General features: G+C 33.6%; 1 protein-coding gene across 2 annotated transcripts in view; it reads left to right on the plus strand.

The window, feature by feature from the left end:
* Nucleotides 1–25,215, plus strand: part of Lin9 (lin-9 DREAM MuvB core complex component) — a 66,451-nt gene that overhangs the window by 8,348 nt on the left and 32,888 nt on the right. For both annotated transcript variants that reach the window (XM_027954739.2, XM_071619723.1), the window contains exons 4-7: nucleotides 2,218–2,322; nucleotides 10,736–10,869; nucleotides 12,211–12,336; nucleotides 17,820–17,977. In XM_027954739.2, the coding sequence (XP_027810540.1) occupies nucleotides 2,218–2,322; nucleotides 10,736–10,869; nucleotides 12,211–12,336; nucleotides 17,820–17,977 (523 nt within the window). The remainder of the gene's footprint in view (nucleotides 1–2,217; nucleotides 2,323–10,735; nucleotides 10,870–12,210; nucleotides 12,337–17,819; nucleotides 17,978–25,215) is intronic.

Here is a 25,215-nt window from a genome sequence, read left to right on the forward strand (position 1 = left end):
AGACTTTAATAATCATAGCTAACTTTTATTATTGTCATGTATAAATTCTTATAAGACAGGAAAAAATGTCCAAGGTTTTGTTATAACCACAAGAATTTGAGTCTTTAAGTAAAGGGTCATTGAACAGTATTTGACCTTAGATAAATTACCTGTAGTCAGTGATATCTGGTCATAATTAAGTATTTTAAAAAGAATTGTAGTGTATTTAAGTAGGAAAAAAACAAACAAACCCCCAGCAATAGCCAAAAGTCTTACTTTTTTTTTTTTTTATTTGTTCTACTTAGTTATACGTGACAGCAGAATGCATTTCATTCATCATACATAAATGGAGCGCAACATTTCAATTCTCTGGTTGTACACAGTGTAGACATACCATTTGTGCAATCATACGTGTACCTAGGGTATCATATCCATCTCATACCACCATCTTTCCCACCCTCATAGTTCCTCCTTCCCCTCCCTTCTTCCCATCCAAAGTTCCTCCATTCTTCCCATGCACCATTCTAATAGATCAGCATCCACTAATCAGAGAAAATATTTGGCCTTTAGTTTTTGGGAATGTGGGGGAAAAGGTACACTCATTCATTGCTGGTGGGACTGCAAATGGGTATAACCACTTTGGAAAGCAGTATGGAGATTCCTTAGAAAACTTGGAATGGAACCACCATTTAACCCAGGTATCCCACCCCTTGTCTATACTTAAAGGACTTAAAATCAGCATACTATAGTGACATAGCCACACCAATATTTATAGGAGCTGAATGCACAATAGTTAAACTGTGGAACCAACATAGATGCCCATCAATAGCTGAATGGATAAAGAAACTGTGCTGTAAATTGATGTGAACATACTTTATATACAGAGATACAAAAAATTGTGCTCTATATGTGTAATAAGAATTGTGGTGCATTCCACTGCTGTCGTGTATTTAAAAAAATTTAAAAATCAATTAAAAAAAGAAACTGCTATATATATACAGTGGAATATTACTCGGCATTAAAAGAGAATAAAATTTTGGCATTTGCTCATAAATGAATGGAGTTGGAGAATATTATGCTAAGCAAAAGTCTTACTTTTTAATAGATACACAAAAAGTTTCTTGTGACTCTCGTTCCTGCAGCAAGATATATAAATAAGTGTTAGGTATTAAAATCTTGTCAAGGATTAGTGCATTTGGAGGTGAAAAGTAGAAATGAGCATTAAATTTCATGACTAACAATTTTCAGATCTCTGTCTCTCGCCTGCCCAGTCAGGTAGCTAACAGGTTTTAGTGGTCAATCATCAAACAAGTCTAGAACTTGGATGGACAGCAGCAGTAGCCTGGGTAGTGGCCACAGTGTATGTAGGGAATTTTGTAGTTCCATCGCATCAGTTTCATCATTCTCTTCCTCCTCTCTGCTCATGGTCAGAGAAGGGGGATAGGGTAGAAGGAATTTAAATATGGGCTTTGAAGTGTAAAGACACAGTGGGTTTAATTTTAATTTGGTCTGTTGGTTACTGACCAAATTTTGTTAGCTCTGTGTACCCATTTCCCTTACAAATAGGCCTGAAAATCTTTCCTGAGTAGAAGGAAATCTTTTAGAAAAGGATGTGGGTCTTATTTCTGTTTTGTTTATTCATGAAACCTCTAAACCTAAGGTGAACTATAAATTTTGAAAAAAATATTACCCATTAGTGTATTATGTACTTTTGCTACTTAATTTTTTTTTTTAGTTTTAAAGAATGTTTTCAAGTATCTTGTTTTTTTCTTACAAATGGAAATTCAATTAATAATTTTGACAGCTGATCTAGTATAATATTATATACATTTAGGCATATTATTCTAGAGTCATTTAATGTGTTTGTTCCAGCCCAACTTTATGCAGCAGACATGTAATTCACCCAACTGGTATTAACCAATATAATTTGAACTGGAATTTCCAGAATTTATTTTCCTATCTTCATCATCTAAGGCTTCCAGACTATTAAGGAGCTTAGGTTTTAGTTTTAGTTTAATCAGAGAAGTATTGCATTTGTGAACACATTGCATAAATATATATTTTTGTTTTCTAAATCTAAGATTATGTGGCTTTATGTACTTTGTAATACTCATACTTAGTCCTTTCATTACTGTTGATAATCCAGAGTTAGCTGTGTTTTCCAAATATAGGATTATATTTTGGAACAAAAATGAGGAGTATTCTGCTTTTTCATTAAATAAAAAATTTATATCATAGCCTTTTAGAAATTCAAAACGAAGTCGACTCTTTTCTGATGAAGATGACAGACAAATAAATACAAAGTCACCTAAAAGAAACCAGAGGGTTGCAATGGTTCCACAGGTATGTGTATGCTAAAATTTTTTCATGTGAAAGGAAGTAAACAGTTGCTCAATGCAATAAAGTTGATATGTATTCTTTTATATTTGTGTAACAGTTTCATTTCTTTAATTCAGTACTGCTGCTCAGATCCTATTTTAGTGACCTAGAAAATTTTATGGGTTTTTTGGGTAACTTTAAACCAGTAGAAAGCCAGTTATCATTCTGTAACCATGAAGATAGTTGACATTAAACAAATTTGATTTGGCAGTATCAAATCAGTTTGGAATTTTGCATGGAAATAAGTGGGGAGAAAATGTTTATCACCAAGGGAAGTATTTTCTTTATCCAAAAGAAGAAAATATATAACATGAAATCATATTTCCTTTCCTTTTTTATTTTCATTTTTTGGAGGTGCTGGGGATCAAACCCAAAGCCTTAGACATTGTCAAGCACTGCACCACTGAACTACATCCAACCTCTCCTTTTATATTTTTTACATTTTTAAAAAACTCATTGGGCAGGTAAGAATCAAAGGAATGAAAATTGGACAAGAAAATATTAACTTTAAGAATAATGTAATTTTTCTCCTATCAAATTTATAACTTGATATAATTATTCCTATTTTTGTTCTTTTCAAAATATTTTTAGTTGTCAGTGGACCTTTATTTTATTTATTGATATATGGTGCTGAGAATGAAATTCAGTGCCTCACATATGCTAGGCAAGCGCTCTGCCACTAAGCCACAAACCCAGCCTTATAAAGTATTATAAAGCAAAAATTTTCAATACAATAATAGAAGTGGGTTTCTCATCAAATAAAGACATGCCCGGTAATATGCCCTACCCCCAAACTCTCAACTTTATGATAATTTTAAAAAGTAAAATATGTTCATCTTTTGTAGAATGAAAAAAATGCGTCTTAAACTTTTTTTTTTTTTTTTTTTAAGCATCAAGAAAATGTACAGAAACACCTGACATGCAATTTAAATTTTTTATTTCATTGAAAGTAAAATGTTGTGTTTCTTGGCTTGGTAGATGTTGAATATAAGGTCAAATGAATATAAGAAATAGCTAAATAACAATTCTGTTAGATTTTGGAAGAACTGTTACGGAAAGTCTGCATGATTCACACATACAGAAAACTTTGGTCTTTGTGACTCTGAAACAGCCCTGTCCAAGCTCTATCCACTGCCCTCTCTCCCAGGCACATCACTCCTTCTTGGACTGTTTCTAAAGTTTTTTCTAATTCTGCGCAATACAGAACAGTTATAACATAAGACAAACATGATGTGAGATTTCTTTATATGGGAAAGTTTTATATACTCCTGAGTTTTTCTTTACTAGTCTTTACACCTCTTAATTTTTTCTGTTTTCATTTATGTGATGTGGCTTATTCTCTCACCCTTCTAGTCCTATTCTCTAAATCTGATGCATTTTGACCATATGTTTGCTTGTTTTTGGGTGCTGGGGATTAAACCCAGGACCTTGCACTGCCAGGCAAGTGCTTTTCCTGTGAGCTACATCTGAGCTTCTCTGTGTGCTTATTTAAAGAACACCATCCAAAATTCAAGAATTATGAAAACCAACTTGTATTGAGTACTTACTAAGCATTTCATATGTATTACTTTAATCTTCAACAACCCCATGAGATAGATTACTATCCCATTACTCCTCATTTTGCATATGAAAAAGCAGACATACAGAAGTTAAATATCTTGCTCAAGATCAGAAATCTGGAAAGTGAAGGTTGATACTAACATGGTAGGCAGCCTATCTGCAGAGTCCTGCTTTTTTAAATGAACAGGTTTATTGAGGTATAAACACATATTAGATAATTCATCTACTTAAAAAAATATGCTTTCATGGTTCTTAACATGCACAGTCATCACCACAATTTTAGAATATTTTCATTACCTGCAGAAGAAACCTTGTACCAAGTAGTAGTCACTCCTCATTTTTCATTTATTGAATAAACCCTCAGAAGTATAGTTGCTACAAGGATATTTACATTTAAAATTTGGAAGATACTATCAAATAATTATCCATAAAACTTTAATAATTTATATTCCCATTAACAGTTTGAATTTATTTCCTCACACTCAACAGGAATGCCTTTAACATAATTTTATTATGTGTTACTGGATGTATGTAAATACATCCAACCAATATCCAACTTAAAAATGTGGGCCACTGATTCAATAGAAAGAAGTAGCATTTTTTGTGATAAGAATATTTGATGGTAATTTGGTTGTTATGCTAATCATCTCCTGACTTTCAAAATTTTTATTTTTACATTAAAATTTTAATTTTCCAAGTATGAGATCCTGAATTGGATTCTAAAACAGATTACTGTTAGTTTTAAAAAAAAAAAGGTGGAATTCAAATAAAATTCTTAATTTAAGACAGTTGTCATAGGAAATATGTAGTAGTATTTAACACATATAGTTTTTTAAAATGTAAATATTTTTCCAATTACACTTTAACATCATTTCCCTGATATTGTTCCATACATCATTTGTATCTTTTTTTTCCCTACTCAAAAGTTTTTGGGTTTTTTTGAGTCAGACACAATGGTGCACACCTGTAATCCCAGATATTCAGAGGCTGCCAGGAGTATCACAAGTTTAAGGCCAACCTCGGCAATTTAGGGAGACCTTGCTTCAAAATGAAAATAAAAAAGGCTGGGGATATTTCTCAGTAGACTGCCCTGGGTTCACAATCTAGTACCATGAAAAAAAAAATTTTTTTTTTCTCCTATCTGGCTACATTGATACATAGGCAAACAGAATTCAATATTTTGTTTCTTTTTACCAATGTATAATATTCATTCTTATGCAATACCATAATTTATTTACAAGTTCTCCCATTTGGGAGCATTTAAATGGTTTCTAAGTTTTCACTCCTAAAAACAATGCTGCAGTGAACATCCCAAGCATGTTTGTATAAATTTGCAAGTGTTTTTCTAGGACAGATGCCTAAAATGTGGAATTGCTGGATCATAGGGTATGCACATTTAAAGTTTTTAAAGTAGTGCCAAATTATGCTTTCTCCCAACAATATAGCAGAGTCCTTGTTTTCCCAGATGCTGGCCAACTCAGTATATAAAACATCCAGATTTTTTGTAATCTGATATGTAGAAATAAACTCTTTTCCCGCTAGCCCTAGGGAATCAACCCAGGGTCACTCTACCATTGAGCCACATGGTTGGCTTTTTATACTTTTTATTTTGAGATAGGGTCTCAGGAAATTGCCAATTCTGGCCTCAAACTTGCTATTCTCTTGCCTTAGTCAGGTGAGTAGCTGGGATTACACATGTGTGCCACTGTGCCTTGTTTTTGTTGGCATTTAATCTATAAGTGAGGTTGAGATACTTTTCAATGTTCAAAACTATTTCTTTAAATTGTTTCTTTCCTGTTTTTCTATTGGATTTTAGTTGTTTTCTTGCTAATTGATAAGACTTTAATATGTATTAAGAATATTAACCTTTCCCTGTTTATATTGGTTATAATTTTTTTTCTTTTGTAGTTTGGGTTTTGCTTTTGCTTCTATATTGTTCAACAAGCAGGATTTCAAAAAAAAAAATTAACTGTGCTTTTTATAAATTCTTGAGTTTGTCATGCTTGGAAAGGCCTAGGTCCCTAACCTAAAATTTATAGTCTGAGAATTCTTACATATTTCTTCTTACTTTATTTTTTTAAGATGTTTAAATCTTCAATATATTTGGAACTTATTTTGGATTAAGTAAGGAAGTTAAACTGCAGCCTATTTTTTCTCCCCAGGTTCTATTAGTTGGTCTGGTGATATTTAATATAATCCATCTTTTATATATTTATTTAAAATGCTTTCTTCATCACAGACTAAATTCCTAATATATATATATGTGGGGTTACTTCTAAACTTTCTATTTCTGTGTCTACTGAGTGTTTATATGTGCTAATGTCAAATTGTTTTAGCATGACTTTATGTTATCTTTTAATGTCTGAACAAGATATTATGTATGTTTTTTTTTTAGATTTTTTGCTGAGTATTCTTGGACATTTATTTTATGTATGTTTATTTTTTTAGATTTTTTGCCCAGTATTCTTGGACTTTTATTTTTTCACATGAACTTTAGAATCAACTTGAGTAGGAAAAAATTTATTGGGATTGCATAATATTATAAACTTATTTATAGGAAATACATATATGTAAAATGTAGACTACTTATTCAAGAACTGGTTGTGATTCCACTTATTTAAGTCCTTAATTGCTCTCAATAGTTAATTTTTTTTCCATTTCTTTGCATATTTCTTAGGTATATTTCTAGATACTTAATATTTTGTTCTTATCATTTTTACTATCAAAAACAGGATTTTTCTTATTTTTGCTTCATCCCCCTATTGGGAATTGAACCCAAAGGGTGCTGTACCACCAAGCTACATCCCTAGCCCTTTTTATTTTTTATTTTGAGACAGCGTCTCTAAGCGGCTGAGGCTGGCCTCGAACTTGCAATCTTCCTGTCACATCCTCCTGAATTGCTAGGATTAACAGGTGTGTGTACTCAGCTTTTCTTTTATTATCTAACTATTTCTCATTTATTTTTAGAAAAGACAGTGTTTTTTTTTTTATAGTGACTCTTTTTAAGATACTGATCTTTACATATCAACTTTGTATTCATCTACTTTATTTAATTTTCTTTTAATGGTTACAGTTTTTTTTTTTTTTTTTTTAATTAACTTTTCTGGGATAGTCATGTCACTTGAAAATAGTGGTAGTTATGTCTTCTTTCTGTTTTTTATTTCTCTTACCTATTTGGCCAATTCCTTCAAAATGGTGTTTAAAAATAGTAGTAATAGTTGATCTCTTGGTTATATTCCTCATTTAAATTAAAGTGATTTTAGTATTTTATTTTTTAGTACCAGGGATTGAACCCAGTGGTGTTTAACTACTAAGCCATATCCTTAGCCTTTTGTGTTTTTTATCTTCATATTTATTTATTTATTTTGGTGTAACAGGGATTGAACCAGGGTCACTTGGCCACTGAGCTACATCCCCAGCCTTATTTTGTATTTTAAAGACAAAGTCTCACTAAGTTGCTTAGCACCTTGCCATTGCAAGGCTGGCTTTGAACTTGTGATCCTCCTGTCTCAGCCTTCTGAACCACTGGGCTCATAGGCGTGTGCCACTGCGCCTTGCTGTATTTTTTATTTTGAGACAGGATTTCACTAAGTTGCTTAGGGCCTCACTAAGTTGATGAGGCTAGCTTTGAACTTGAAATCCTCCTGCATCAGCCTCCCTAATTCTAGTGTGTGTGCCACACGTGCCCAGCTGTTTTTAGTATTTTAACATTAAGAATGATACTGATTTCTTTTTTCCCCACTACTGGGGATCAAACCTAGGGCCTTAGCTTGCTAGGCAGGGGTTTTACTACTGCACTACATCTCCAACCCAGTACAGATTTTTGGATTGCAGTTTGGAAAAATGGGTTTTATCAAGTGTTTTAGTCTGTTTTCTCTTGCTATGACTGACTACTAACAAGTAATTATTTATAAAGAAAACTAGTTTATTTTGGCTCAAGGTTCTGGAGGTCTAAGAGTGTAAAGAGTGTAGTATTAGCATCTGCTCAGCATCTGATGAGGGCCTTCTTGGCTCTGCTGGATCATGGTATGGTATATCATATCACATGCCAAGACAGAGCAAGTGTGCCAGAGAGATCTTGCTTTTATAAAACAAAGCTACTCTTAACAAGCTATTAATCTGTGAGTGGATTAATCCATTCATATGTGTGGAGCCCTCATGACGTAACACCTCTTAAAGGTCCTCTCAAATACCATTAACATGTTACTTTGGAGATTAAGTTTCAACTCATGAAATTGAGTGGACACATTGAACCTATTACATCAAGTTATGAAAGGATCCATTTATTTTTATTTTGTTGTTCTGTCTAGTTCAAGGTTTGTTGATCTTTTCAAAGAATTTGTGGTTTCACTGATTTTTTTTTTTTTAATTTCTATTTATTTCTGCTTTAATCTTATTTCCTTCCTTCAGATTGCTTTGCATTTATTTTGCCTTCCTTTTTCTTGTTTCTTACAGTGGAAAGGTAGTGCTATGATTTGTTTTCCCACAGTTTCAAGTGTTGAAATATAATCCCTACTATGAGGTATGAAGATAATGGAAACTTAAATCTGACTATGGTGTTTAAATGCGGGGCCTTTGGGATGTGATTAGATAAGGTCATGGGGTGGAACTTCAATGATTGAATCCTGTTGGCTTTTTGGGGGGGGTGTTCCTTGGGATTAGACTCGGGGGTACTCAACCACTGAGCCACATCCCCAACCCTATTTTGTATTTTATTTAGAAACAGGGTCTCGCTGAGTTGCTTAGTGCCTTGCTTTTGCTGAGGCTGGCTTTGAACTCGTGATCCTCCTGTCTTAGCTTCCTGAGCTGCTGGGATTTATAGGCATGTGCCACCACACCTGGCTCCTGTTGGCTCTTATAAGAAGATGGAGAAAGATCAGACCAGTACTTAGACACACAATCCATAAGCTCCTTGACTTTTACCATGTAATGTCTTGCATTGTCTTGGGACTCTGTCCCCAGAAGGCCATCACTAAAATGTGGCCCCTTGACCTGGGACCTCCAGAACTGTAAGCTGAAATAAATTTCTTTATAACTTAACTACTCTATGGTACTATATTATTGGCAACAGAAAAGAGGTTAATGTTGGTAGTTTGAGATCTTTCTTTTTTTCTAATATAGATTAGACTAAAACTAAAGTTTATAGATTAAATTTTCCTTTAAGCACTACATTAGTTCTATCATAAAATTTTTGATGTGTTGTATATTTGTTTTTCATTCATTTCACCTATTTCCATTCTAGTGAGTCTGTTTTTTGTTTTTGTTTTTGTTATTTTTCGATACTGGGGATTGAACCCAGGGGTGCTTAACCATTGAGCTACATCCCCAGTCCTTTTCATATTTTGTTTTGAGACAGGGTCTCACTAAGTTGCTTAGGGCCTCGCTAAGTTGCTGAGGCTGGTTTTGAACTCATGATCCTCCTGCCTCAGCCTCCCAAGCTCTGGGATTACAGGCATGCAGCATTGTGCCCAGTCTATTAAGTTTGTTTTTAATGGGTATTATTCATGTCTTTAGCATCAGTGGAGGTGATTATGACTTTTCTTGTTTTGATTTATTAATAATGAAAATGCATTAATAATTTCCTAATATTGTATCATCCTTATATACTTATATGAATTCCACTAGGTTGTGTTGTATTCTTTTTATGTTCCAGTGGTAAAGTTTTGTTGTTTTCTTTTTTAAGTTTTCTTTTAGTTGTAGCTGGACACAATACCTTTATCCTATTTATTTTTATGTGGTGCTGAGGATTGAACCCAATGTCTCACACGTGCTAGGCAAGCGCTGTACCACTGAGCCACAGCCTCAGCCCCAAGTTTCTTTTTTTTTTTTTTACATATTTATTTTTTAGTTACAGGTGGACACAATATCTTTTTTTTATTTTTATGTGGTGCTGAGGATCGAACCCAGTGCCTCATGCATAGTAGGCAAGCACTCTACCTCTGAGCCACAACCCCAGCCCAAGTTTCTTTTTTTTTTTTAATATATTTTTTTTAAAGAGAGAGAGAAAATTTTTTAATATTTATTTTTTAGTTATCGGCGGACACAGCATCTTTGTTTGTATGTGGTCCTGAGGATCGAACCCGGGCTGCACGCATGCCAGGCGAGCGCGCCGCTTGAGCCACATCCCCAGCCCCCAAGTTTCTTTTTAATTAAACTGTTATTAAGGATTTTAAAAATCCATACTCGTGAGTGATATTTTCTGAAGTTTTCTTTTATTATACTTTGCAGCTTTTGTTATCATGCGGACTTAACACTAGTGAAGCTTTTTTCCCTTCTTCAGTAATCTAAAATATTCGGATGGCGTTAGAGTTCTCTGACTTGGTATAGAATTCATTTCTGGGCCCACTGCTTATTTGCATGCATCTGTGTATTCCCTCTTTCTGCCTTCTCAGCAGAATACCTTTATTATTTTTATTTTTTTGGTTGCTGGGAATTGAATCCAGGATCTCAAGTGTTCAGCCACTGAGCTACATACCCAGCCCAGCAGAGTTCCTCTTACTGAACTCTTCTGACCCATGACGGGTAGGAATATTTCATATGAATCTCTTCTTCCTGTGTACTTAAATTGATAATGTGTTGCAGTGTGAACATGATGGGGGCAAATATTTCACTTTCCTTGTGAGACTGTGTTGTGAGACTTGAGGCTTTAACTTTGTCAGAAATAATCATGTTTGTTTATTAAACAATAAATTCCATGTTAAGTGCTATAAAAATTTTTGAGTACTTAAATATAACTCACCTTTTTAAATCACTGTTTTAAATGTTTATTTTTACTTAATAGAGCTACAATTTATCTTTTTTTTTTTTAATCATATAGAAATTTACAGCAACAATGTCAACACCAGATAAGAAAGCTTCACAGAAGATTGGTTTTCGGTTACGGAACCTACTCAAGCTTCCCAAAGCACATAAATGGTGCATATATGAGTGGTTCTATTCAAATATAGATAAGTATGTATCATGACTTATATCATGAATATTACTTGAACTAGAAATTTTAAGTTTTTCAAATGTTATGAACTGCAACTTTTTTATAGTCTTATTTTGATTTTAGATCTTATTTTTCTTGAGTTCACTTTTCTTTTTCTCTCTTTTTTTTCTTTTCTTTTTATACATGGTCTTGTTATATTATCCAGACTAGTCTCAATTCCTTGGCTCAAATGATTCTGCCTCAGGCTCCCAAGTAGCTGGGACTACCAGTGTATGCCACCATACCCAGCAGTTGAATTCAGTTTTCTATTCCTCATTGCAGTTGGATTTATTTCTGTTTCCCATAGTTTTCTACCCTAGCCTTTTGGGGGAATTTTTTGTTAAAAATTAAATGAAAGTATAATTTCTGCATTATAGTTAACAAAGACTATAGAGATACCCTAAACAAAGCTCCTTTATTTGCAATGAATGAGATTTATTTTATAAATCTAGTGCTAGTGTAATAATATAGAAACTATTATTAATGGTAAAAATGCCTCAATAAGATGTTTTAGGAGGGTAACCTTTATATTTTAGGGATGATACTTAAGCATTTTAATTATACATAAATGTTTAAGTAGAAGAGATTTGTCTGAAATCCAGTTATTTGACAATAGAAGTTAATGAGGAAAAGTTCTGATTTCTAATCTATCCTTGTATGACTGTTATTGGTGCATATTGTGCTGGCTATTTATCTTTATTTTCCTTTTAGTTTCCAAACCATTACCTACTCTGAAGTTTGTGAATCTAATGGTTGTACATATTTGAGCACAAGGCACTATTGTATGAGACTGGATTCGTGGTTTCTCACACTGTGAATAGTATTTTATTTTTTTCACAGGTTTTCAGTAGGTTTAAGAAAGCTTTCAGGATGTCCTATTGTGACCTGAGTTCTTCTGGGATTCCCTAAAACTAATCTGATCCTCTGGCATCCTCCAGGCTTAGTCACAAAGAGTGATACTCTTGGGGCAAAAATGCTTTATAGCTGGCATTATTGTTTGTCTTTATCAGATATAATGCCAGGGCCAGGACAGCATCCCAAAATATATAGTCATATAGATGATTGAACAAAATCAGTTTCTTCTGGAATCTCACAGGCAACATTTCTTGAGTAATTTATATACAAACAATTGTTTCACAGTACCAAGGATTTAGTTTCAATATTTTGAATTTGTATCTGTTTTTTCTATAGATAGGGTCAATATGAAAGTTTAACATTTTTTGATTAGTATGGTGTGGAAAATTGGAATGCATATTTTGAATTTTGTGTCTTTTAAGAAAACAACATGCATTAACCAATAAAATACCATTTCTGTTTTACAGACCACTTTTTGAAGGTGATAATGACTTCTGTGTATGTCTAAAGGAATCTTTTCCTAATTTGAAAACAAGAAAATTAACAAGAGTAGAATGGGGAAAAATCAGGCGGCTTATGGGAAAACCACGGAGGTAAAAAAATATTATTTTTTAAAAATAAAAATAATAAATAGGTGATAGTATCATTATGACATTAATTATGTTTGTGTATGTGTGTGTTATTGGGGATTGACCCAGGAGTGCTCTACCATTGAGCTACATCCTTAGTCTTTTTATTTTTTTATTTTGAGGCAGGGTCTAAGTTGCTGAGGCTGAACTTGAACTTGCAGTTCTCCTTAGCCTTCCTAGTCACTGGAATAACGTGTGTGCACCACTGCACCTAGCCTTAGTTTTTTTTGTTTTTAATCTATAGATGACTAGTACCAAAATATAACTTTTCAAAATAATGGATTATATGTCATTATATTCTGTTAAACAACTTTAATGAAGGTCTTTTATATTTATCATCTTATGATTAAATGTACAATTTCATTTTTGTTCTAAACATGGGTTTAACATAATTTTACTGTTTTATATTACCTGTGTCCTCCTGTGTTCCAAAATATTTAAGAATGTCCTAAAAGTATTTAAGTAAGCTCTAAAATTATGTGTACATTGTTATTATCTTGTTTGAAACCCTTTGTCACTTCAAGAGGTTTCCTTCAATTACCTATTTTACTTTATGTAAAAACAGAAAAGAAATTAATCTATCTTTTTCAAAATTTCTCTTTGTGTGAAATGATGTTCCCTTTTCTAGTGTTATCCTACCTAGTAACACAGTAGAAACCTTATATTACTTTGTAGTGAAATTTTGAAATATGTTAGAAGCAGAATTAGATTATCAGTTCTATATCTGTCAGCTTAGTAAAAGCATGTGTAAGACTTTTTCATTTTTAAATGGTGGGAAAGTTTAAGGAAGGTCTAGAAAGTGACTTAGACAAATAGGAATGGAACTTAGTTTTAAAGATCTCCATAGATGAAATACAAGGAGAAATTTTAACTGAGGGGTTGGGGATTTAGCTTAATGATAAAACACTTTCTTAGCATGCACGAGTCCCTGGATTCAATCCCCAGCACCACAAAAAAAAAAAAAAAAAAAAGAATTTTTAATTGAACTTCTAATATTTATTTTATCCCTCTTTTATAAGGTAGTCTTGCTGATAATATTTTTAATATTTTCAACATTTATAAGAACAAAATTAAAATTTAGTTTGTTACTTGGTGTGTTTTATACTGAAAAATATATGATCTTTGATAATCACATTAGACTATTTGAGACTTTTTGTTGTGATTTTGCATGTTTTAGCATATTGAACTATACTATTTCTAATTATTGTCTACCAGATAGGATATCAGTTACTATTTATTTTCCTCTCTTAATTCTGTAGGTCTTTTTGAGTATATAATAGTTCTCTTATACTTATAGTCCTTTAATTCCATGAAAGTTAATTGAAAGTTGAAGTCTTTTCTTAACAAAAGTTTATACTTTTTCTTTCCCTACAGAAGTCAAAGTATAATACATATTATTCATACAATATACTTTTTTAAAAAAAAAAATTTTGTAGTTGTAGGTAGATAGCATGCCTTTATTTTATTTGTTTATTTTTATGTGGTGCTGAGGATCAAACCCAGTGCCTCACACATACTAGGCAAGCACTCTGCCACTGAGCTACAGTGCCAGCCCAGAGTATACTTTTTGAAATATTCTAATCTTAAAAATTGGTTTATAGTGAGAGAAGGGGAAAGGGTATGGGGATAGGAAAGATGGTGGAATGAGACAAACATCATTATCCTAGGTACATATATGACTGCACACATGGTGCAACTCTACACCATGTATGACCAGAGAAATGAAGTTGTGTTCCATTTGTGTTCAATGAATCGAAAAAATTTCTGCTGTCATCTATAACTGATTAGAACTAATAAAAATAAATTTTAAAAAATCATTTGGTAAAACTACACCGTTAGAAGATAGAAAGGAGCTGATACAGTGGCACATTGCCTATAATCCCAGGGACACTGGCAGGCTAAGGCAGGACCACCTTAGGGGAACTTACTGAGAACCTGTCTCAAAATAAAAAATAAAAAGAGCTGGGAATGTAGCTCAGTGGTAGAATGCCCCTGGGTTTGATCCCCAGTACCCACCCACCCTCCCCCCCCACACACAAAAAATCGAAAGGAAGAAACAAACAAGGTGTATCTGAACAAGTGGGAAGACACATGATCTTAGAAAAGAGGACACAACATCCTAAATTCTTCTGTAAATTATTCATTCCCAATGAAAGTATCATTAGCCTCTTTTTTGCTTTTAAGCTGATAACTCTAAAATCACATTTCAAAAGGGAAAATCAAATAGGGAAATTCTGAAAAAACAAACTAATGAAGAGAGAATTTATCAGATATTATTTGAAGTACTGGAATAATCACTAGGATTGAGATTGAAAATATAAGGGCTAGAATACAACATAGATTATTAAGTGACCATAATTAAAACAATGTGAGAGTGTACATAAATAGAATATGAATGAAGAATAAACAGTCCACACACAATCATGGAAGTCTAAAGAAATTTAATAAAACAGTTTCAGTGGTTACCTTTCAAGTACATGGAGAAGGAGAATGGATTATTATTTTGTTTGGTTTGATTTGGTTTGGTAAGTATGGATTGAATCCAGGTTTGTTTTACCACTGATTTATATCCCTAGCTCTATTTTATTTTTATTTTTCATTTTGAGACAGAGTCTCACTAAATTGAGGAGGCTGGCCTGAATTTGTAATCCTCCTGCCTTAGCTTCCCAACTAACTGGGATTACAGGTGTGTACCACCATGCCCAGCAGATTGTTTGTTTAATGGAGATCAAAACTACTGTGTAGAAATCTAGAGAAAAAACAAGGTGTGTCTCATGCCTTGTACCAGGAAGAACTTTTAAAAAGATCAAAGATTTAAATATTTTTTAAAATTTTTTTAGATGTTAATGGATTTTTATTTTATTCATTTATTTATATGTGGTGCTGAGAATTGAACCCAGTGCCTCACACATGCTAGGCAAGCACTCTACTACTGAGCCATAGCCCCAGCCCTAAATATTTTTTAAATGAAACAACAAAACGATTGGAGAAAACCAGCATATTGTGAATCTTGAATTGGAAAAGGTTTTTCTAATAGGCCCTGCAGCTGAGAGCCATAAGAAAATATCAATAAATCGACTTCCTAAAAATAACATTTTTCATGACCAAGAAACAACAAAAAGTCAAAAGATAGCAACAGAACTATCTATAATTGTTATTATAGACAGAGGGTTAACTCCCTAATTTGTAAAGAACTCCTATAAGTCTATAAAAAAAATCAAATAACTCATAGTAAAAAATGATTATAAACAGATAATTCATAAGAAAGGAAAAAATGGCTCTTCTAAATACGAAAAAATTTCAGTTTTTCTCAGGGAAAACTGAAAATCAGGGCTGAGATTGTGGCTCAGTGCCTAGCATGTGTGAGGCACTGGGGTTAATTCTCAGCACTGCAAATAAATAAATAAATAAAGGTCCATCAACAACAAAAAAGAAAAAGAAAAGTCAAAATCAAAGTGTGCTGGAGTACTGTTTTTTAATTCTCAGATTGACAAAGTTCATAAAGCTTTAACATGTTGGATTGGTGATACTATGTTGAAATAGTCATTTTTTTACATATTGCTGGTGAGAGATTAATTGTATATAATCTCTGGGGAGAAATTTGATAAAAATTGATCAAATTTATGAATTTTCATTCTCTTGAGCCTAATTCTTCTAAGAGGTCATATCACAGAAATACTTGCACACAGGTGAAATGACATGTGCAAAGGTATTTATTGCAATATTGTTTGTAGTAGCGAAGATTGGCAACAATCTAAGTGTCATAAATTTGGGAAAGATTAAAGTATACTACCTAAAATAGAAAATTCCGAAACCACATAACAAAACAAAAATGATGGGCTAAAAGTGTAGTTCAGTGGTAGAGTGCAGGCTTAGCATGCACAAAACCTTGTGTCTATACCTGGCAACAAAAACAAAAATGGAGGATCTCTTTGTGTATTGGTAATAGAGTAATTTGCTAAGATATATTAAGAAAGAAATACAGAATACATAACAGATCATATTGTAGCCATTGAGAGAAGTAAGGAAAGAACATAAGTTTTTTTTTTTTTTTTTTTTTGCTTGTGTATGCCTAAAATATCAATGAAAGGCATATAAGAAATATATAATGGTCCTCTGGGAAGTAAACTGGGTAATTGAGAAACATGGGTATTAAAGTTTTCAATACCTTTTGAAATCTTTTAAATTTGAAACCATGTAAATATGTTAAATATTCTGTTTACATAAAATTTGACTGGTGGACACATTTATTTAATATCCAGAATGTGTGAAGAACTCTTCAAAATTCATTAAAACTCAAATAGCCCAATTAGCAAATTGGCAAAGGGTTTGGATAGATTTTTTACTATAGGTATAAGGATATTGAATAAGCACACAGAATGATGTTCAACATCATTAATCCTTAATAAGATGCAAATTAAACTACAATGTTCAAAATTACAAGACTGAACATACCAAATATTGGTGAGGGAAACCACCAAGGGAAACTTAAAGTCTCTTACACTGATAGTGGTAGTGTAAAATAGTATCGCCATTTTGGAAAACAGTTTGGCTCTCCTAGATGGAGTAGAATGAAAGAATAGGTTTATACAAAACTCACACAGGGCTGGGGTCGTGGCTTAGTGATAGAGTGCTTGCCTAGCATGTATGAAGCACTGGGTTCAATTCTCAGCATTACATATAAATAAATGAATAAAATAAAAGTCCATCAACATCTAAAAAATTAAAAAATATTAAAAAACCTCATATACTAATGTTCACATCAACTTTAATAGCAAACTGGAAGCAGCCCAAATGTCCAACAAGTGAATAGATAAACAAATTATGAAATATACAGTATAATATTATCAATAAAAATAATATACTGTTGATATGTGCAACAACATGGAACTTGTGATCCTCGTGCCTCATTCTCCCAAATAGCTGGGATTACAGGTTTGTACATGCTAAATGATTTGATTCATCCTAGAATTTGAAAATGGAAATAAGATAGGCCCTAGAGTTAAAAGTGAATTCAGTATTCAGACTTAAAGGCATGAAGTATGATTAGTTATGAGTTCATATACTGGCAGATTTCATCTTTAAACCTATATTGCTATGCTCACTGGATCAGAGAGAAAATGTCATATTCTTCTGAATAGAATATTGAAATTGAACTTTATTCTTCAAAGGAGACCTAGGTTCCAGACATTTTTGTCAAAGGAGGGTGAACAAATCCTACTTTGTAGGAGGAATAATCTAGACGTACATGTAATCTTTGTCTTGCAACACCCTATTTCCTTTTTTTAATTAAAAGTAACTTACAGAGTAATAACTTCTACAATCCCATTTTTAAATCTAGCACTCAAAAGAAATGAGAAGAAAAAAGGGAAAAGTGAAATGGATGGTCAGACTTTTAAGTTTCTGTATAGGATAGTTATCAGTTTATATGATTTTTATAATTCTAGATGTTCTTCTGCATTTTTTGAGGAAGAGAGATCAGCATTAAAACAGAAACGGCAGAAAATAAGGCTCTTACAACAAAGGAAAGTTGCAGATGTTTCACAATTCAAAGATCTCCCAGATGAAATTCCTTTGCCCCTGGTTATTGGAACCAAAGTTACAGGTAAGTGAAGAAGACAAGCTTGTTACTATTGTGATTTGTCATTTTTAGCCAAGATAGTTTCTATTAGAGATTTAGAAAGATTTAGATTCTGCATTAATTTACTGTATGTTATTTTCTCTTCATGTATGAAATATATTTTTAAAGGGTTCAAATTAACATGTACTGCAGCATAAACTAAAAGCTATGAAGATAAAATTTTAAATTCATTAAAATAAGTACAGCTGTGAATTGTTAAAATTTTTGAAAAATTGCTCAGGACGCTGAAGTAGGAGAATTGCAAGTTTAAAGTCAGACTCAACAACTTAGTAAGACCCTGTCTCAAAATAAAAATAAAGGGCTGGTGGGTGAAGCCCATGGGTAGAGCACCACTGGCTTCAATTCCCAGTACCCTCACCCACACACACTTACACACTCATTAACTAATTTTTTAAAAAATATTTATTTTTGAGTTGTAGTTGGACACAATACCTTTATTTTATTTATTTATTTTTATGTGGTGCTGAAGATTGAACCCAGCGCTCAATTTTGTTCTGAACCTAAACCTACTCTAAAAATATATATATTTTAAAAAGTTAGTCAATAAATTAAAAGCATCAGATCACCATCTTTAACAAGATAAAGGGAAAAAAAAATAACAGTCCTATCAATAAATACCAGTCATTTGACAATATTAATACTCATTGATGTGTACTAGAAATGAACTTCCTTACCCTGATAAAGTTCGTATACAAAACTCTACTGACTGCTATATACTTATTTAGTGAAGTTTTTTAATGCTTTGCCATTAAGATTAGGAATGATGTAAGGATGTTCACCATTTCTACTCAACATTCTGTTGGAGTGCTGCAAGGCAAGATAGAGAGTTCAGAAATAGAGCCACACTCAACATGGGCAGTTGGTTTCATAATGGCACCAAAGCACTTCAGTGGAAGAACTAGATACCCATATGGAAATAAACTTAATCTAACATGGATCAGTGGGCTAAACGTAAAAGCTGAAGCTATAAAACTTCTAATATCTGTGTGATCTGGATGTAAGCAAAGATTTCTTGGTGTGGACAAAGAGTTACCAAAAAAGCAAAAGATGATTCAACTTGAAATTTTCTATGCATTAAATGGCACCATTAGGAAAATAAATAGGTGCCATTAGGAAAATAAATAGGAGGAAAAATGATTCCAGGACATCTCTGAGAAAGGATTTATACTAAAAAATATAAAGAACTTTATAAATTAGTAATAAAAAGACAATCTGATTTTAAAAAGTAGATCAAACGTTTGAATAGACATACATTCAACATTTCCCAAAGGAAGATCAGTGAATACATGAAAATGCAAATTGGCAAAGATATGGAGCTTTCATAATTCCTGAACATTTTTTGTGGGATTATAAAATGGTATACCACTTTGGAAAAAGCGTGACAGTTTTTTATAAAATTAAAATACCTGCCCTATGCTCCAGCAGTTCTCTTAGGCATTTACTTAACAGAAGTGAAAAACAACTGTCCACATAATAATCTGTAACAGAAAGTTCATACCATCTTTTAAGCACTCTTATCATTCTAATCTTATAGCCAAAACTTGGAATCATCCTATCATCAGGATACTGGATAAGCAAAATGTAATTTCTTAGAGTGGAGTACAACTCAGAGTAAAAAGAAATGAATTACTGACATTATATTGAGCAAAAAGCTAAACACTAAACAATGCTTATATTGTATGTTTCCATTTGTTCAAAATTAGAAAATGAACAAAACTAATTTATGGTGAAAAAAATCAGAAATGTGATTATTTCTGAAAAGGGACTTAACAGGGAAGAAGGAACCTTCTGAGGTGATTATCATTCTGAAACATGGTAAAGGTGTTTTTTTTCCATGGATATATTCAAAATAAAAAGAGCTGGGGAATATAGCTCATTGGTAGAGTGGTTCAGTCCCCCAGTACCACAAACAGTGACTGAACTTGAAAAAACAAAAACAAAAACAAAAAAACACAAGAGTTTTAAGGTACTCAAAGTGATGAAAAATTCAAATGATGGAGAAGTTTCAGAGAAGTGTCCAGATATGAAACTTTAGCCACATAATACAGGAAATTGTTTGGCCAAGTATCAATTACTCTGAATAGTTCTAGAACTCTCTGAAGCAGGAGAAGTCAAGTTGAAAAGATATTAGTCCCAAGTTTTCAGTTCTTTGAATATTTCAACAAAATTGATGCAGGTACATTAAAATAGGTCAGAAATTGTAATCTAGAGCTTATATATCCATATATATTCATAAATATATTCATACATACATATTCATATATATGGAATTTTTTTTCAAGTGCTCTAATCATTCACTCATTACTTTCTAAAAAAATTTTTTTAGTTGTTGATGGACTATTATTATTTATTTAAACACACGGTGCTGAGAACCAAACCTAGTGCCTCACATATGCTAGGAAAGCACTTTACTGCTGAGCTACAACCTCAATCCTCACCTATTACTTTTCTCAAAAGTATAGAACTCAGGCTGCTGATGGAGCTCAATGGAGAGCATTTGCCTGACATACACAAGACTGAATTTGATTCCCAGTACCACACACACACACAAGAAGAATAGAGCTCTAAAAACATTATTTATCTAGTATATTTATGAAGAATGAAAAAGGAAATTTTTAGAAAATGCTTCCAAAGCTCAAAGTGACCATAAATGGTGTATTTATTTTTATTTTTTAAATTTTTTCTTTTCTTTCCTATCTTTTACTTTTTATTCTCTTTAGATATACATGGCAATAGAGTATATTTTGACATATTTTACATACATGGGGTATAACATTCTTTTTTCTTTTTTATAAACTTAGGCTGTGCAATATATTTAGTCAAACCAAAAAACTTACACAACAACTTAAGTAGATTTGATAAGATTTCATTCAGCTTGAAATTTATATTCTAGATAGAATGGGAAACTGCCTTTAGCTTAAAACACAATTGAAAAGCAAAATGGTTCCTGTTACAACTTGTGGGAGAGTGGAGACCTGTGGAGAGCTGAGGCACTATAGTAGATTTAATGTTGCTAAGGCAGGTGCCAGCACATAGCCCAGAACAGAACTTAGCCCTAGTGCTGGCTTCTTTACTATGAAGGCAGTAAGGTCCTTGTTATAAAAGTTCAAACAAAATCCCAAAGTCCTAGAATCTTCCTGGAAGTGGCAGTGTACTGTAAGTTTATAGCATATACCAGTCTGGAAACTGCAATCACTTTGCTGTAGTCTTTTGAGTTTGGGCAGCATTTTTTAAAATTTTCCTTTTCCATTCTTCATAATCCTGTGTCAGATCTTTATCTTTCTGGGATGTATGTGGGATCTCTCTACTTTCTCTAGTTCCTTCTCTGGTGGTTTAACCACTGTTTTTTTTTTATTTTTTCTTTTTCTTCTGGGATGGACTAGATAAATATCCAGGTTCTCTGTTTGCATGCTGTAAGTAGTGCAGCAGTGGTGAAAAGTGGCCTGGATAAGTCAAGATCTACTTGTGTCTGGGGAAGACTGGACTCATAGCTCAGCACTTGAGGTTCAGTGAGGCTTAAGCGTGCTAAGTGCCCAATCAACCCCGACTCCATGGCACTATCCTTGGGGTATAACATTCTAATTAGGATCCCATTCTTTTGGTTGTACATGATATGGCCATCTTGACAATATGCTGCCTATCCAAGAACATGGGAGATTTTTACATCTTCTAAAGCCTTCTTCAATTTCTTTCTTTAGTGTTCTGTAGTTTTCATTGTAGAGATCTTTCACCTCTTTTGTTAGATTGATTCCCAGATATCTTTTTTATTAATAGTAGTAGTAGTAGTACTGGGGATTGAACCGAGGGGCGCTTAACAACTGAATCACATCTCCAGCCCTTTTTAATGTTTTATTTATAGACAGAGACTTACTGAGTTGCTTAGGGCTTCACTAAGTTAATGGGGCCTTCCTTAAACTCACAATATTCCTGCCTCAGCCTCCCAAGCCTCTGGTATTATAGATGTGTACCACCATGCCCAGCTCTATTTATTTCAGCTAACTTGATCACCAATGGCCAATGATTTAATCAATCATGCCCATGTGATGAAGCCTCCAATAAAATACCAAAAGGACAGAGTTGACCAATTGGAGGTTCCTGGAGAGAGGTGTACTGGAGAGGGTTTAGAAGGTGCAGCATACGCTTTCCCCCATACCTCACCTTTGCATCTCTTCATCTGTATACTTTATAATAGCCTTTATAATAAACCAGTAAACAAAGTTAATAGTTCCTTGAATTCTGTGAGCCACTTTAGCAAATAAATGGAACCCAAGCAGAGGTTGTAGGAACCTCAATTTATAGCTATGTGTGAGAAGTACAGGTGAAAGGATACTCAACTAGTGTCCACTGATGCAGCATTGCTTGCTTAGTGTGTTTGGGGAAAATCCCATACACGTCTGGTGTCAGAAGTGTTGGGAGAATATAGTAGGAGAAACAGAGTTTGATTTTCCTCTATATTATTGGAGTCAGAAACAGAAATATACATACTATATGATCTCACTCATATGTTGTTCTTATAGAATAAAGAGTAGAATGGTGGTTACTAGGGGCTGAGGTAGTTTAGTGGGTGAAGGAGATTGGAAAGATGTTGTCAAAATTGCAGTAAGATAGAAGGAATAAATTCAGGAGATGTATTGTACAATATGGTATCTATCGTTAACAATATATTTTTGAAAAATGCTAAGAGAATGGATAAAACCATTTTCTCACAAAAATGATTATATAAGATAATGCTAAATTTTGTCATTCCACAGTGTGTATATACTTAAAAATGTCATGTTGTATCCAGTAAATATATACAATCTTATTTGTCCATTTAAAAATGACAAATAAGGGGCTGGGGATGTGGCTCGAGCGGTAGTGCGCTCACCTGGCATTCGTGCTGCCCGGTTTCTATCCTCAGCACCACATACAAACAAAGATGTTGTGTCCGCCGAAAAACTAACATAAATATTTAAAAAAAAAAAATTATCTCTCTCTCTCGCTCTCTGTGTCTCTCTTTAAAAAAAAAAAATTACAAATAAGAAGCTAGTCCATAGTGGCACATGCCTATAATCCTAGCCACTTGAAAGGCTGAGACAGGAGGATTGCAAGTTTAAAGTCAGCCTCAGCAACTTATTGAGACCTAGTCTCAAAATAAAATATAAAAAGGACTGGGGATGTGGCTTAATGGTTAAGTGCTCCTGAGTTCAATTCCTGGTACCAAAAATTAAAATTAAAAATAAGAAAGGAGGGGTTGGGGATATAGCTCACTTGGTAGAGTGCCTGCCTTACATGCACAAGGCCCTGGGTTCAATCCCCAGCACCACAAAAAAGTGGGGGAGGGGGGACATAGACTTGACTACAATATATTATCTAAAATTTTAACTGATTCTTTGATCTGCTATCTCAAACCTACTGATGAACCCCTGTAGTAAAGTTTTCACTTTTTGTTTGTTAACTCTATAGTTTCCATTTAATTCTTTTTATAATCTCTTGAGGTTTCTTTTTTATTTTTTTAAGAGAGAGAGAGAGAGATTTTTTTTTTTAATGTTTATTTTTTAGTTTTTGGCAGACACAATATCTTTATTTGTATGTGATGCTGAGGATCGAACCCAGGCTGCACACATGCCAGTCAAGCGTGCTACCGCTTGAGCCACATCCCCATACCCATCTCTTGAGATTTCCTATCAAGTCATTATCATCATTTTTCCTTTTAATTCTTTGAACATATTTGTAACAGCTGCTTTTTTAAGTCTTTGCTAAATCTATCATATCTGTAAATTTCTGTTTACTTTTTTCCTGGGTAAGAGTCATGTTTTCCTATTTTTTTTACACATTTAGTAATTTTTGATTAAAAACTTACTGTAGCATTTCTGTATTCTAATTATTTTGTAGTGTAGTTGGGTTTGCTTTAGTGGCTTATCTACACAACTGCTGATGTCTCATTTCATTTATGCTTGACTTCATAGTAGTTACCCCTACATCTGCATAACTTAGTGGTCAGCCAATGATTTGGGCAGAGATTATGCTCAAATATCTTAGGCCTAAAAGGCCTCTGCTTGATCTGTGAGAAAGTCAGGGAATGTACACAGTTGCTGTCAGTTTTCAAGTTGTCCTTAGCTTTTACTTTTTGTGAGACTTGTCTTGGGTCTTGCCAGTCCATTTGAATAGCTTCCCTATTAATCAGGATGAGTAAAGAGCTTATTTTAGCCCTTTTATGGTTCTTTAGCCCTTTTATGGTTCTCTAGTTTCCAGGTTCTCCCTGTTAAATTTCTGGCTTGTCTACCACTCATTTCAACCAAGACCATATCTTGGGCTTCCAAAGCAGTAAGTTTTTCCAATCTTTCTTGAACAAGTTCACTTCTTTGTTTTTGGTACCAGGGATTGAACCCGGGGCTACTTAAACACTGAGCAACATCCCGGGCCCCCCCTTTTTTTTTATTATTTATTTTTTTAGTTGTAGTTGGACATAATACCTTTATTTTATTTATTTATTTTTATGTGATACTGAGGATTGAACCCAGGGTCTCACACACGTGTGAGGCGAGTACTCTGCCACTGAGCCACAACCCCAGCCCATCCCCAGCCCCTTTTATTTTTTATTTTGACATAAGGTCTCACTAAGTCTTTAGGGCCTCACTAAGTTGCTGCGGCTGACTGAACTTATGGTCCTCCTGCCTCAGCCTCATGAGCCACTGTGCATGCGCCACTGTGCCCAGCATCAAGTTCACCACTTTAATTTATTTGTTTGTTTGTTTGTTTTTAGTTTTAGGTGGACACAATGTCTTTATTTTATTTTTATGTGGTGCTGAGAATCGAACCCAGTGCTTCACACATGCTAGGCGAGCGCGCTACCCCTTGAGCCACATCCCCAGCCCAAGTTCACCACTTTTAATTGGCAGCCACAGGTTTTTACCCATTCATCCATATCAGGTCTGGTGCTTCTGACAACACTACTGTTTTTTGGCACCAGGGATTTGAACCCAGGGGCGCTTAACAACCAAGCTGCATCCCCAGCCAACCCCCTACCTTTTTAAAAAATTTTTTATTCTAAATTGTTATATATATATGAATGACAGCAGAATGCATTATAATTCATATTGCACATGTAGAGCACAATTTTTCATATCTCTGGTTGTATATAAAGTTTATTCACACTATTCGTGTCTTCATACCTGTACTTAAGGTAATGATGTCCATCTCATTCCACCATCTTTTTTACC

Source organism: Marmota flaviventris, chromosome 12 (genome assembly GCF_047511675.1).
Source record: "Marmota flaviventris isolate mMarFla1 chromosome 12, mMarFla1.hap1, whole genome shotgun sequence".
Classification (NCBI taxonomy): domain Eukaryota; kingdom Metazoa; phylum Chordata; class Mammalia; order Rodentia; family Sciuridae; genus Marmota; species Marmota flaviventris.